Here is a 16546-nt window from a genome sequence, read left to right on the forward strand (position 1 = left end):
TTACCACCCTATTTAGTTGTTTGAATAACTGGTGTTATTCAAACAACTTTTAATATCTCTTCTTATATTTAAAGAGTTAAACTTTTTACAATAACTATAAAAATTTTAATAATTAATTTATATAAAATTACTTACTCTAAAAAATGAAGTGCCATATTCTGACATCAAAGTATCAGATTTTGGCTTATTTTTGTTGTACAAGGCATACAGATAAAACTGCGATTCCTGTAAATAAATAAAAGATGTGACATTAAAACTGTTCTATATTGCAGATTATAATTTCAAATAAGCATTCACCTTAAAGGTTAAAAAAATGAAAGTTTATTTATAAAATAACAGAAAAGGTCTACCAACAGTAACTAAAATAAAAATATCTGTTTTCATTCTAAGTATTAATCTATATCAATATTAGCTTACATAACGAAGGAAACACTGGCCAACACTAAATGGAGAACTTTCACATTGTTCCAACTCATGTAGAAAGTACCGACTATGAAATTCATGAATCTTCTCAATGTTTCCAAATACAACATTCCGCTGTCCACGTAGAGCCTGGGGAATTGAATCGCTAAGGAGTTCAGGGATGTAATTCTAAAAAAGCAATGAAACAAAATTTTATTAAAAAATCAAATGGGCAGAATTTTTTTAAGTTATGTTTATTATTATTACACGACATCCCTATGGAGTCCCAGAACTCATCATGGCAGCCCATTCCATGCTGCACAACCCACCATCCGCACTAATCTACTACATACTATGCATTTTTTTTTCTGTTAAATGAATGTTTTTTGGCTAATTTGTCCAATTTTTCAGGAGGAAACTTCTACTTCCATAAAAGACTAGTGTGTGTGTGTGTATATATATATATATATATATATATATATATATATATATATATATATATATATATATATATATATACACACATATATACAGATGCTTACATAAATCTTACCTGGAACACTCAGTAAGAAAATTCCTCTGCAATTTCTGTAATATCTCTATGTAATATCTAATTTCTGTAATGTCCTCTGTATGCCTTTTCCATATCTACTAAAACTTAAATACAAATCGTTGAAAAATCATGGAAATATAACAAGAATTTGTATTTAAGTTTTGTAGATTTGTAAAAGGCATATGACAAGATGCTCAGAAAAAAGTTGTTGCTTTAAACACTAAATCATATGTAAACTGGCTGATATACCAAGCAATATGTAGTCTATTATCATCATCTGATCTCTATGGAGTCAGAGGCTCATCGTGGGAGGTACACACTATTGCACACAATACTCATCCAACCGTGCCTTAAACCGATTCAATGTGTCTACATTCATAATACTCAGGCAATGCATTTCACTCACCAGCAACTTTCCACGCAAAGAACCTTCTCCTCACTCCTCTGCTCATGCCCTCCTTATACAGTTTTCAGAGATGGCTTCTCCCATTCTATGAAAAATCTCTTCCATGGCAACCTGATAACAATCCCTGACTAGCTTATTGTCTTAATCATACCCCCCCCCTCTCTTCCTCCTATTCAGGAGGCTTTGCAACTTACATTCTCTCAATCCGTCATACTCCACATTCCAAAGACCACCTTTGTGAATCTTCTCTGGACCCTTTCCAACATATCCTCGTCACCATGAAACCTGGCAACCAAATCTGTGCACAATAATCAATATGAGGCCTGGTGAAGGCCTTATATACAATGGCATCATAACCTCTCTATTTCTGTATGTCAGGGTCCTCTGCATCATTGCCATTATCCAATGTGATGTCGTCACAACTTGTGCAATGCGGCCCCTGAATTTAGGTCCTTGTCCACCATCACGCTTAGATGTCTCATATCTTCTATTTCCTTTAAAGTTTCCCTACCAAGTGTATACTTTGCATTCCGTCGTTGCTAGCAAATCTCAAAACCTTGCACTTTGCAACAATGAACTGACAGTTACACTTACCTGCCCATTCATGCAATCTATTCAAGTCTTCCTGTAAGACCATAACATCCACTTGACTCTGCGGTGCTCTCCCCAAATTTGCATCATCACTAGTTAAACCCATCCCAATATCATTTACATACAAATTGAACAACAATAGTTCCTAAACTGACCCCTTCGGTACACCACCAGTGACCATCCTCTTTTGGGAATGGTCAGCTTTCTAATACCTATTTGACAGCCAGTCACTGATCCAACTCAGAAGTCTGTTATCCAATCCTATCTGTTTCAATTTATTTAACAGTTTGTTCTGTGGCAGTCTATCAAAAACTTTTGTATTTGTCGATATTTAATACATAAGTCAGCAGTTAAAATTAAAGGAAGTACAGGAAAATGGTTTGATGTAAAATCAGGTGCGACAAAGTGTACATTTCTTTACTATTATTCATCAAATGTATGGATTGCATTGTGCAGGTAAGTGGCATTAAACCTGAAATGAAACTTGGAAATGTTATTTTCTACTTTATGCAGATGATGTTACACTCCTAAATAAGCCCTAGTTTTTACTAGGGCTTATTTAGGAGTGTAACCTTAACTAAATCAAATAACTGCTTTAACAAATTTGGAAAGAAAATCATCTGCAAAAAGATTGGTTCCAGTTAAAATTTATGCAAGTATACTTAAAGAAGAGGCTAGGAAAACTTGTGGAAGAAAAAACTTCAGAAGAACATTGTTCTCCAAGTATTCAGTCAGACAGAGTACATATCGATACTTCAGGTAGAATATGAAAATAGGCAGGAACAATGGAAAACATCAGCTGCACTTTGAATAGAGAACCTATAAAACATAAAACTAGCAGAATATTTTTGGCCATTTGGGCATAATTTTTAGCAAACTATGTGGGAAAAGACTAGGATCTTAAGAATAGGGTAGTGAGTCAAAATAAGAGGGAAATTACTCAATCTAACTGTATAAAGACAGTTGTCAAACCAAAAATGAAGATGGAAAATTAAAACAGACAACAAAATTGCAAAACCTTTTTATGGTGTTGAGTCAAACAAATAAATTTATATGGAGTATGACAGAAATTAGTCAAAATATTACACTAGTTATATACAAGATGTTGAAACCGATTTAAACTTATGGATCTAAGAGCTGGATTAAAAATAAATGGCTGATTAAAGACTGGAGACCACAGATATGGGAATTTTGAAAAAAATTAACAGAGTGAACAGATGGCCCCTATGGCAGAATCTTACTATAACTGAAGATATTAGGATGATACTTGATACTGTTAGTACTGAAGTGTGAGCAGAGAATCTGAGGTGTTTTACTTTTTTAAACAGAATAGGAAAAGAGAGGTTAGCAAAACAGACATTTGATGATAATTCAAGGCAGGAAAAAAGATCCAGAGGACAACAAAGATCCAGGTGGATTGATAATTTTGAAGTGACTTAGTAGATTGAAATATAAGATTAAAAAAAAAACAAAAAAAACTGGAGTTCTGAAAGATAACAGACTAGTTTTGAGGAAAACTCAATAGAAAGTTGGTGATAATACAAACTTATCATGCAGTACTATCAGAGTAGAGTACAACCCTTAAGGATAGATACCAGAAATTAGATAAAATCCAGACACATAGAGATTGGTTATGCAATTTTTTATCTATTGTCTACAATGGATACAAATTGGATAAAAGGTCATACCTTGTCTTCATACACACTAATATACACCATAACAAAACTATATCTGCTATTACAGTTTTAAAAAAAGTTTGCCAAAAGTCCTACATAAAAAATAACCTGACTGACTATTAAGAATTTAAGTAGGCATACTTACAGAAATTAAATAACAGATAATGTATGTTAAATAAAGTAATATTCTGACTAAAATTTTTGCCTATATCAAATGCATGCACCTTCAGCATACACTAACAAATGGAACATCATAATATAAAATGAACAGAAAGATTCCGAAAATGACCACGATGGTTTTATAAACAATGATCAATAAATTTTTGAATTAAAAAAAAATTACACAAGATTAGCAGATTAAAAAAGTACTATCTCTCATAATGTAATGGAGAAAAATACAAGCCATTGGGTTCATTTCAGTTTAGGACACTGTAGTAACATTTTAAGTTTCCTTATAAAGTCTATAAAGAATATGCTCTTATGTAGGATTTTTGTTACATTCCAATGGACACTGTGCTTAGTAGAGATAGTATGTTCAGCAAGACCAGACTGTTATGATTAATGAAACTTGATATAAGATTTCCACCTTTCCTTGTTTGCCAAAAAGCAAGCTTCCGCCACTTCGTTTTCCAGGCATCTATACCAGATCCCATAAGAGCAGACTCTTGTGACCCGTGCTCTTGTCATGAAAAACGCAAAACATATGTCAAGTATTAAGAACCTGAACAATTTAAAGGAATAAAGCAAAAATCCTACATTTCCTTATGGAATGTCTTTATAAGGAAACTCGTAAAATGCAACTACATTGGCTAACTTAATTAGATCTGATGGCTTATGTTAATTTGCCTTATAGAAGATTGTACTTTTTCAATCTATTAATCTTTCCTAATTTTTTTTAAATCAAGAATTTAATGACCGCTTGATACCCTGCTCAAATTGCTGTGGCATATTTCAGAATCTTTCCATTAATCATACACCACTTGGAAAGAGATCAACGAACACCATAGTGTGAGGAACAAACAGCAATTGCGCCCACCTTCATAAGATGTAGGACCTCTTTTCACTATGATGACTACAGTAATCCTAAGGGGCATGCTTTCCACAAGCATATGATGGCGATCAATGAGAATTTTGGACCATTTTTTCTGTAGGCATGTAATGAGGTCCTGGACTATTGTGGAGCAAATGTCCCTTGACCTCATCCGATGCTCCAGTTCATCCCACAGATGTTCAGTAGGATTGAGATCTGGGCTCTGTGGAGGCCAATCAAGTGTGGTAACATCCATATCCACAAACCATGCAGTTACAGCAGCACCTTATGACACTGTGAATTGTCTTGCTGAAAGAGACTTGCCAGTTATGTAGAAATGCCACAAAGTAGGAAACATTGCACTGCATTGTCTAGAATATTCAGATACCTCTCAGAATTCAATGCTCATGGCACCACAGAGGTCTGAGGCCAGGAAAAAAACAGAACCATACCATCACACTGCCACCTCCGAACTTTATGGTTGGGGTTATGCACTTTGATAAGGGACGTTCACTAGTTACCTGCCATACCTGTCCATCTGCTCAGTAGAAGGTGTAGCGTAATTTGTCTCTCTATAACACAGCTTTCCAAGCTTCCATGTCCCAATGTGTTCCATGTTCTTTGCACCACTGAAGATGATGCTGCATGTTGGTTGGATAATATGGGGCTTGCATATTGTGGTCCTACCATGGAAACATATGTTGTGAGCCTCAGTTCTGAATGTTTGTGTGCAGATTTGTGTTCCAGTCAATGCTCTGCATTCAATATGTCAACCAAAAAAAATAGCGGTTTTTACATATTATCCATTGTAGCACACTAGTCACGTTCAGTGAGTGTGGTGGGTCGAGTACTTGCAGTTGACTCCCTGTGCTTCCATCAACAATCAGTTGACGGAAGCACAAGGCCATTGATTGATTGGGCCATAACAGCTCAACAGATTCTTGATCTGGGATGGTCCAATTTGTCAACAATTTACTGAAAGATAGGCCTGCAACATGGCATCTTATCAAAATGCCTCTTTCAAACTCTGTCAGTTCCCTTCTCACAGCCATTTCACCCGTACACCATTGCACTGAACTGAGAGCATCATATTCCTCCAATTTATACTAGCTACACACTTGACTCATTACATGGCATGATGCACCTTGCCCATGGGGGTGTCTGTTGACTTTTCCATGCAGTGTATATTAAGTCGTTCCATTTGTTTTTAGTTATACTGAAGATGCTTTTGATACATAGGAGAAAATATTAAGATTAAAATTACTTTATTTAATGTAAGTTATCCAATCTTTAACATCTATGTAAAAAAGATCTTGACTCCATTTTCAAAAGACACATCAAATTAGCAACCTTTATCTGTTCTCATTAGGACTAACTTTATTTTTTTCACATCCAGGGGTGTGCATATATGTGTAACCAGCCAACTTTCTTGTTTTGCACCTGTGTGTGTATTTTTTTTTTTCCTTAACAAGGATCACAGTCATGGAAGGTTATAATGTCTATGGGCAGGCTATAGATTAAACTAGAACCAAAACATGGAACTTTTTTCAAGCCACTTCAGACCTCCAATAATCAGAGAAGTAGCCTCACACCATGTAATCATCTTCACCTAAAGGAGGCATAGACAAACAACTTCCCTGTGGTATGGTCTTTTCCACAAACAGAATCTTGAGAGCTGATTAGTACATACCTTAAAATCACATCTTCCTTCGCTGGAAGAAATGTCAACCAAACCACTAAGAGATAGATAACTTTCACTACTGGGTGAAATACAACTGCCCTGTTTACTGGCAGCATAAAGTGGCTATTGCCAAGGAAAGGATCTCCAGTTTCTGTCTACAGTTTTTCTTACATGCAGTATATGAGTAATGGCTTTGCTGGGTAATGTTCTCCATACTGTTTTGAACTAGAGAGCAGTACTTCCTCCATTTGAGGATACAGCAATAAAGTCTATGTACCTATATACATATGTATATAGCCAGCCTATATACATATGTCTATGTATATAGGCTGGCTGCCAGATAGAGGTTTCCTGATCAGCTGGCAAATAATCCTGCTTCTGCTTATTCTGCAGGTTGTGCCTGGAGGGAGTCTGAATACAGCAGCTTACATAAGGGACACTTGTCAAGGCCATTGCTGGACCTAGATTTTATGACTGCAAGTCTTTCATCCCTACTGCATGCTGTTATTACAAACTAACTTGGTTACAACAAGCATGGGACTGACAAAATTTCCTCATTATAACCATTACTTATCAGTGATAAATAAAATCTACGTCTTTTTTTTTTTTGTAAATTTTTCATGTAGTACTATCATATCCTGTACACTTCTTGGCACATGGCAGGAATTTGATGATGTCTTTTTTTTTTAATTCTCAAGAACTCGATAAAAAATAGATTAAAGAAAAGCATTGGAGAGAAAAAAATAATATAATTACACACTTAGATATTATTTGTATAAATGTACTTGGATAAACTATAATACACTTAATATTAAACAATTTATTTGTCCAATTTTAAAACCACACACTTAATACTAATCTCTCCAAAATTAAAAACAATACTAATTAATAATAAACATAATTTCAATTAGTCTTTTTAAAAATCAACATAAAGATATTTTGGTTTTTAAATTGATCCAGCCAACTGTTGTAACATACAAAATCGTCCCATCCAAATTGTTTAGCAATATTTCCTGCTTGAGCCTTCACGATTGGACCATCTATTGAGAATCCAACACTTCTTTGCGTAGCGAACCACTGAAGCAATGCTTCATCAATGTTTGTAAGCTTGCACTTTGTTTCAATTATAAACATCATTAGATGATTCTAAGCCAGCCTGAAATCCAATGCAAGTGGTCATAAAAAAAACTAAGACAATCCTTTCATTTTTGTTTATGCCAAGAACTATCCAATCAATTAAGAATATTTGCATAATTATCAAAATTTGTACAGTATATCTGTGTAGAATTCTCATTATAAAAGTGAGCAATTGTATGGGAATATGAGTAAATTAAAATCATTATAGCTGTGATCTCAGTATTTTCCTGCTCATTACAACAAAGTTCAACTGTATATAAAACACACTAACATGAAAGATACAGTAAAAAATTTCAATGTTACTACAGCTGAAAACATTTCCCACAAAAATTTCAATAAATATCAAAAATATAACAAAAATTTGTGAAACACAATAAAAATATACAAAACTTCCACAGACTTTCCCAACAACAACATATAACACTACTTAAACGTTCAAACCCGAACGTTTGGTTGAAAATTTTGAAAACTCAAAAGGTTGAAAATGCACTTCTGTCAGATCTGATATTTCCAAGTCATCTGATCAAAGTTTGGCATTGCAGCCTTCTTCCTCCCAAAGAAGGCTGCTTCTTCCTCCTACCCTTGGTGATTTGCTTAGCTCAGGATTCATTGCCCTATTTGTTGTTTTTATTTGCTGCCTTTACAACTCCCCTGATTCTGATAACTATACTGACCTTTTTCCAACAATGAGATAATCTTTCTTGGAGATTTCAACATCCACAATTCTAAATAGCTGTACTTTTCAAACTTTATCAAGCAGGAAGAGAAGCTGAACCATACATTTTCATAATGATCTAATGCAAATTGCTAAACTAACTAGAATTCTATAATTCTCATCATTCTTCCAAAAAGCTGGACCTCTTCTTAATAACTTGCCCTCAAAACACACCACTGTTATTAGCTCTTCTCTTTGCAACTCGGACCATAATCTTGTCCATGTTTTTATTCCTACAGATCATCCTTCTCCCAGCCTTTAATGTTATTATACCACTTATTACTCTGAAAAGTGAAAGAGATGGTCATTAACAATCAGCTTCTTCCCAACTTAGAGACCAACTGGTTAGTGATCAACAATACAGACAATGCCATTCTTGTTCTATAGCAGACCGCACTAACTTATCCAACCTTGGGACAAAAGTCACAGAAAGATTCAGAGAATCCCACATGGTCACGCCTAATATTTCCATGGTATCTGATCAAGTTTGGTATTGCAGCCTTCTTTCCAAGCTGCCATCTAACAGACTTCCTCCTACCATTTGTGAACGGATTGCAATCTTCCTCTCTGGTCATTCATTGTATGCCATGATGGATGGTTCCCTCTCATCTAATTTTCCTATCCATGACAGGGTACTCCAAGTTTTGTGCTTTCACCTATACGCTTTCTTCTAACATCAATAATCCTCTCTCACTAACATCTAATTCTATTCATAGCTGACAGTACATCCCATTCCTCTTCACCATTCACAAAACCTTGTAATACTTATATGAATCCAGCTTCAAAATATTTATGACCAATGCCTTAAGCATTGATCTCCTAGGAATTCTCAAGTGGAATGAAGATAATTCACCCAATTTTAATGTTATCAAACATAATTCAACCTTATCTCCCAGAAGAAAGAATGTCTCACTGTAAAATTCCTGAAAAATGTAATTTAAGAAAAGTATGAAGTTACATTATGCAGTTACAGCTGCATAACGTAACTTTTCTAAAACATTTTTCAATGACTGTTCATCCCGATGAACTAGTTATTTAATAGACAAAAAAACAAAACAACAATAACAAAAAAAAAACCTACTTCAATTATGTATTCTAGAGAAGTCACATAGTCTCTCTCTGTCTGTATCATTTCCCTCATCACTAGCATCAAAGTTCTAGGGGAAAGAAACAGATTATACAAAATGACTATCACTTCATATTCTTATAAAAGTAATCATTTTTAATTATTTTATTATAAAAACAAAGTAATAAACATCTAGATGCTATGCAGTAGTTTGGAAATGGCCACAAGGTGGTAACACTTTGCTTTAGTAACGCTGTTCCAACAGAAACTGTCAAGTCATGCAAATCAAATCTCTCCATTTCTTCCTATCCTCCCAAATTCTTCCTTCGTGAACACGGTGCTAGTTCAGGTTTCTTTTTTCTAGATTTTCTCTTATCTGGTATTTCCATCTTTTCCATGGTCTTCCTCTTGGTCTCTTCCTCTGAAATTTCATTTTATATATTCTTCTTGGTATTCTTTCTAAATTCATTGCATCAGATGTCCAAACCACTTCAAGCAAAAGTTCATAAGTTCTTCAACACTTTTTAGTCCTAAATTATTCCTAATTATTCTGCAGAGAGGAAAGATAGTGTGAGTGTTAATAGCCAGAATGTGTCAGAAGAGAGGATTGGAATATGTGGATGCTTGGATGGCATTTGAGGAGAGAAAGGAACTGTATGCGAGAGACCGCTTGTATTTGAATGAGGAAGGATGTAGACATACGGAGGGATTGTTGTTTTCTGAATGAGTCGGTGTGTCAATGCAGGGAAACTAGAGTTCCCAGGGTGGATGGTAGCAGGAGTGGCCTCTTGTGGGAATGGGTGCTTGGGGGAAGGAAGACGACATCAGGTAACACTGAGTCCAGTGGAGTCTGGAGGGGATAATGATAAATAAATAAGCAGTGACATTTTTATGCTTTATACTAATACCAAAAGTGTCTGGAATAAAGGAGATGAATTGGTGGCGCTGATAGTGTCAGCCTGGCCAAAGATTATCAGTATCACTGAGACGTGGTTGGTGGAAGATGATATAATAACAGGAATAGAAGTAGCAGGGTACAGCATTTTTCAGCAGGATAGGAGGGGAAAATGTGATGGTGGAGTACTGCTTATGATAAGTGATGACTTATGTCCTCTAAGAGTGGAGGCTTTGGAAGGCAGTGACACTAATGGTTTTGAAAGCATATGGTGTGAGGTAGAGGCAGGCAAGACAGGACATTTAGTCGGGTGTTGCTACAAGCCAAGGAGCAGGAGATGTTTAAGCAGTTGAGCTTGGCAAGTGCAAGAAGAATGATTGTTATGGGAGATTTTAACTACAGCAGTATAAGCTGGGAAGAAGAAAATGCATGTAGTAATAAGGGAATGGAATTTCTAGAATTCTTGAGAGATAAATGTCTTAGGCAACATGTAATAAAGGGAACAAGAGGCTCAAGAGCTTTGGATTTGGTCATAGCATCAGAAGAGCTGATAATAACTGAGATGCCATCTCTCTCTCCCCCCAGTTGGAGGGAATGACCATGTGGTTTTAACATGGAAGATAAATAAACATGCAGGAGTATAAAAAAAAAGGGAACATATGAAGAATTATAAGGCAGGTGATTATAATAGTTTTAGATATCAACTTGGGGCAGTTCCATGGAAGGAGGAATTGGAAGGCCAGGATATCATTAGTGCTTGGTGGTGAAGGAATATTTGTTAGCAGCAATAGTAAGCTGTATTCCACGAGTGAAGAAGCAGACACAATTTGGGGTAAAGCGGATGACAAACAATACCAAACAGGAACTGCAGGTGAAAAAGAGATGGAAGAGATACAAGGAGAAGGGTGGAGAGCAGATGCATGAAGAATATAAGACTCAGGCCAGGATAGTGACTAGCATGGTGAGGAAGGCAAAACTGGAATATGAGAACAGATTGGCACAAAGTAGGAGGAGAAATGATTGTGGAAGAATATTATGGGATAAAAATTAGATGAGAATAGAGTGACTGATGCAGAGGCCATAGTGGAGTTGTTCAATGAGCACTTGATTGGAGTCTTTCATCCTGGAGAAGAAGGTTTTAATACTAGAGGGGTAGAACAGGTTCGAGGTTTAGAGGTGCAAGAGGAGAGTGTGACTCTGGATGGTATTTCACCATGGGGTTTTGAGAGAATGTGCTAAAGAACTGACAGCTCCTTTGATCTGGCTTTTCAATGAAAGTCTGGCTACAGGAAAGGTACTCAAGGAATGGAAGGAAGGTAGTGCCATTGCATAAGGGCAATAGCAGACTGGAAGTGTCTAATTATAGGCCAGTTTGTGTGTCATCAGTTGCTAAGGTCTTGGAGAAATTAGTGAAGTATTATATATAGCGTTGAGCAGATGAGGGTAATGTTATTTGTAGAATCAACATGGATTTGTTAAGGGGCACTCTTGCTTAAGTAATATGATTGTCTTTTATAATAAAGTGACAAAAGCAGTTGATGAGGGAAAGGCATACTCTGCCATTTTTTTGGATTTTGCAAAGGCATTTGACAGGGTGCTACATAATAAGCTGATATTTAAGTTACAGCACGAGTTTAGATGTCGGGTTAGTCAACTGGATTCAGGATTGGCTGTCTGATAGGTATCAGAGTTGTGTATGGTGGGGCAATATCAAGGAAGCAGAAGGTTACAAGTTACAAGTAGTGTTCCACAGGGCTCAGTACTGGGACCTGTATTGTTTAACCTTTATATCAATGACATTGTCAATGAATTGCTAGGGGATATTCAGTTGTTTGCAGATGATGTGAAGCTGGGAAGCGTTATTAGTAATAGTACTGATGTGGCAGCCCTGAAAGAGGATTTGAATAAACTAGACAGATAGACAAATGAATGGGGTTATGGGTTTAATGCAGCAAAATGTAAAGTCTTGAAGTTTGGGATACATCGATGGGAGGCTGCATATTCAATTGGAGGAGCTGTACTGGAGGAAGTAGGGGAGACAAGAAATCTGGGGGGGGGGGATCGATAGAAAACTGAAATTCAGTGGTCATATTGCAAAGATGGTGAAGGTAACCCAGAGGATTGCTGCAATACTGAGGACATTGACCTGCAAAGGTAGAAGAGTTATTATTCTGTCGTATAAGACCATCAGACCACACTTAGACTTGTTCTCAAATTTTGTCCCCAGGATTTGAAGAGGATAAATTAACTGTGGAAAAGGTGCAGAGGCAGATAACAATGATGGTTTCAAGACTGTACAATGCTAATTATGAGGATCAGCTGAGATAATGTGGACTGTAGAGTGTGGCGGATAGAAGAAGTAGAGGTAATATGATCGAGACTTTTAAACTGTTGAGAGGTAGTTACAGGGTGGACACTAGGGAGTTCTTTCACTTTGTGAAGTAGTGGGAAGGAGCGATGATGAGGGGCCATACCTGGAAAGTACAAAAGGAAACTATGAGCAAGAGAGTGAGGAGTAGTTTCTTTGTGTGGAGGGTGTTGGAACCGTGGAATGCATTGCCTGATAGAGTGGTGAAAGCAAGAACAGTCAATGAGTTCAAGGAGTGATAGGATAGACTTTGTGTTTCCTAGGAAGGACCTCCTGGGATGAGTCTCTTGACTCCATGGAGGCCTGAATAATAATAATAATGTCAACATTTCATAATCTATCTTTCCTTGTTTTTTTGCAAACACTGTCCTTAAAACTTTAATTTTTATGGCTTGTATTCTATTCATATCTCTTTCTGTTAATCTCCATATACCATAAGAAGATGTGATGAAAATGTCGTTAATCGCATTTTAACCACATCTTTATCTGGCATGCTGAACTTGAAGACTGAAGGCTATTTTTTTGACAATTTCTCAAAGGAAAACCTGACTTGCAGTTCTCAACTTCTGTTTGTAACCTCTCAGTGTATAACCTTCTGCTATCTTTGCTTCAAAGAGAAATTCACGAACTTCAGTTGCGACATCATTTACAGTTGGAGCCTCTCCAGTTATGTTGAGATTGTGGAACGCATAGTGACTCCCATAGCAGTCAAGCTACTCACGACTTGCAACAAATGGTATTGGTCACTTTTCACCATATGTGAGATGTTCATACAATTTTTTTTTGCCTCCTCTCATATCACCACCCAGCACAAAAGTATGTTCTGATGATTGTGATGCTTGATCCATACAGCCAGTATCCTTTCCCTCTTTTCAATTACAGCATTGAGATTTTGTTACTAATCATGGACAACTGACCATTTTTGTGAATTGTATCAGTCATTATTACTGTAGAATCACTCAAACCCATGGCCCTTTGAATGTCAATGCTATTTTCACCATTATCAAACTGATTCAGAGTTTCCAAGTTCATTTTTGAAGAATTGGATATCCTAAGCCTTTTCTTTGGTTACTCTTTATTCACATATCTCTTTTCACTCTTACTTTCCTTTGTTTTTCTCTTGCCAGACATATTGATCAAAGGATGCAGAAGTTATTTACAAATAAAGACAAATACTGCATAGACAAAAATAGTAGTAGGGACACAAAATGAACAGTGGATGGGGAGGGAGTGATAGGAAACAGCGATAGTCCTTATATACTGTAATAAATGAAACCACATATATGAAAAAAAAATGCAGATAACGAGTTACCTGTATTTAAAATTTTCACTACTCTTCAAATTTTGCCCATTGAGTCTAACACCATTGTTTACATTTCCACTATGATTTAAAATCATTCTCTTACTCTTCCTATTATTGATATGTAACCCATAGTTCTGTATCCCACTATTTCATCTGTCTAGTTTCTTCTTTAGTCTTCTTCTTCTGAATGTTCAAATCACCACATCATCTGCAAACACAGCTGTTTCTCCTTTCTGATCATTAATCGTATCTAGGACACTATTCACCACCACCATGGGAATGAAGATAAGACACTTCCTAGTCACAGTCCATTTTTTAGGTGTAAATCACTTTGCATTCAACAAATTTAGTTTTCACACAGCTCTTAGACTGAGCATACATATTCTTTATTATGGCTATTTCTTCTTCTTTATTTTCTTTTCTGCTTATCTTTTCTCAACAAGGTGGCAATACTATTATTAAATATGGAGTTCATCACACTAGGTAGATGCAGAATAGTAGTCTGCTGAGTCAGAGTTATCTACTTCATACTTCGACCATGCATCAATTATACATGATCACTTAATAAAGACTTAAATGCTGATTGGAACTTATTGTATGTTTTTATGGCAGTTTAATTATTGGATGGAAATGATTATACTAGGAGCCTAGAGGGGGAAACAGAACTCTAGGTTCTGTTTCCATTTTTACAATTTAATTAAAGCAAAAGTAACTTCATTACTCATAGCTTCAAACTCTAATTCATGAAAACCACAAGATGAATAAAACCCATCAAATAAGGGTTGGCTTCCATACAAACTACAAATTTTAATTTGAATAAAGGCAAATGATGATTGTGTAAGTCTGTGTGGAAGATCATTATCATGGATCATTTCCAATATCATTAATGTACAAATAAAGCATGCAAAATATTTTTTTAAATACTATACAATAATACAATTTAAAGTAATATACTATCTTTATCATGAGATGAATATTTGATATACAAAAATCATCAACAGAATCCCTCCCCTACTCTGTCTCCTCAAAACTTTGCAAGAATTTAAACATTTCCAGTTTTCATAAAATCTAATTTAATATTTCACAAAAATAATAATTTAAGTAAAGTGGAATATAATATCTTTGACATATTTAATGATCTTCTGTTAGAATATTAATGCATAAAAAACAATGGAAATTAAATAAACACAAATTTCAATAAGTTTTTTTTTTTTATTATTATACAAATTTTTAAAATAATCCAATTACTCTAACATACTGCTACAAATTATTCTGTAAAACTTCTGTTTAAACAAATTTATAGAATTATCTGCAACAATAAAGAAAAAACTAAGAGATAAAATATATTCTGAAGTTAAAAGCTGTTTTTCAGCCATACAATAAATTTCAATTTTAAACTATTAAATACACACATGTAAATATGATATGGCAGAATCTGTAACCCTATTTAAACTTACTTTGTAGTCTTCTGATCACTATTACTAATTTTATTTTGAACTGCTGCTTCAGAAAGATCAAGAGTTGATGGAACCCTATTTAACAAATGGCTGTTTACAGGCACTGGTCCACAACCATGATCAGCAATAGAACACAGCTGAAGTCTTGAGGAAGAAAGTGCATCCTCACTAGATGTGATAAAAACAGAATTCAATTTTCTGCCTAAATGAACAGTTTAAAAGAAAGTGACCATTCTGCAGCTCTCAATATATAGAAAATGACACCGTAATACAAATAAAATAAGTTATTATATTTATGGCTATTTTGCCTGCTTCTGTTTAAACATAAAATAAGAATATTTTGAAGCATGAATTAATTTCAATAATAAATAAGTGAATGGCATATATCAAAAGCAAAATATTGTTAAGAAGCTTAACATTTGGCTCAGCTGCATGACAAATGAAATTGATATCAAACAATATTTATCACTGTTACAAAATCAGCTGTTTGTGATAATATGATGTGCTGATAAACTGATGCATAGACTCAATATTGATAAACACTTAAAATTATCATGGGTACCTACCACAGTATCTCAAGTATCAACACCAAAGTGCATTTTTATGATTACATACTACAAAAGAAAACAATATTGTGTACATGCATAAACTTTGTTTTTTTGATAAAATATACACAATCAGTGCACACATGCACATTTGTGGGTGTGTAAAAGTGAGGAGGGGGGGTGATAAAAAGAAGCACTTTTGAATGTACAAAGCAAGAGATTATAAAAGACTCAGAAGGAAATTTAGTGATACCAAAGAATAATTTCCTGTAAATGATAAATTTTAAGTAAAGAGAGTCTACACAGCAATATATCAGTACCAAAGTATACCATAAACCTATCAACATTGGAAATTATTTACATTTCACCTCAGTAACTCTTACTGTGTCTAAAAATCTTGTCATATTAACACAATTCCTTAATGCCTACAAATACTCATCTTCAGTTACTGCTTTAAACCAAGAAATTACTCGTCTAAAAGATATCTTCAGTTCTCGACAGTATCACCAGCAACTCATATATATGCTATTCACTCAACCCAAAATCACGTGCCTTCTACTCAAAGCATATCAATATCACATATAGTTTTAATTCCCATATATCCAAAACATCTATAATTCTTCATTCTTACTAAAAACAAGAGAACAATCTTATTTGTAATATAATACAAACATAAATCTATAATTTATAAATATATAATTAAGATTTTCAAAGGATCCTC

General features: G+C 35.1%; 1 protein-coding gene across 1 annotated transcript in view; it reads right to left on the bottom strand.

Annotated features, from left to right (window-relative positions):
- Nucleotides 1-16546, bottom strand: part of LOC150103454 (puratrophin-1-like) — a 221867-nt gene that overhangs the window by 72686 nt on the left and 132635 nt on the right. The window contains exons 13-16 of the mRNA XM_090398483.1: nt 15281-15448; nt 9273-9348; nt 418-591; nt 136-225 (exon numbers count right to left, since the gene is read on the bottom strand). Coding sequence (XP_090254609.1) covers nt 136-225; nt 418-591; nt 9273-9348; nt 15281-15448 — 508 coding nt within the window. The remainder of the gene's footprint in view (nt 1-135; nt 226-417; nt 592-9272; nt 9349-15280; nt 15449-16546) is intronic.

Source organism: Typopeltis vanoorti, chromosome 9 (genome assembly GCF_054136105.1).
Source record: "Typopeltis vanoorti isolate ZY-2024b chromosome 9, IOZ_Tvanoo_1.0, whole genome shotgun sequence".
In the NCBI taxonomy this organism is placed as follows: Eukaryota; Metazoa; Arthropoda; class Arachnida; order Uropygi; family Thelyphonidae; genus Typopeltis; species Typopeltis vanoorti.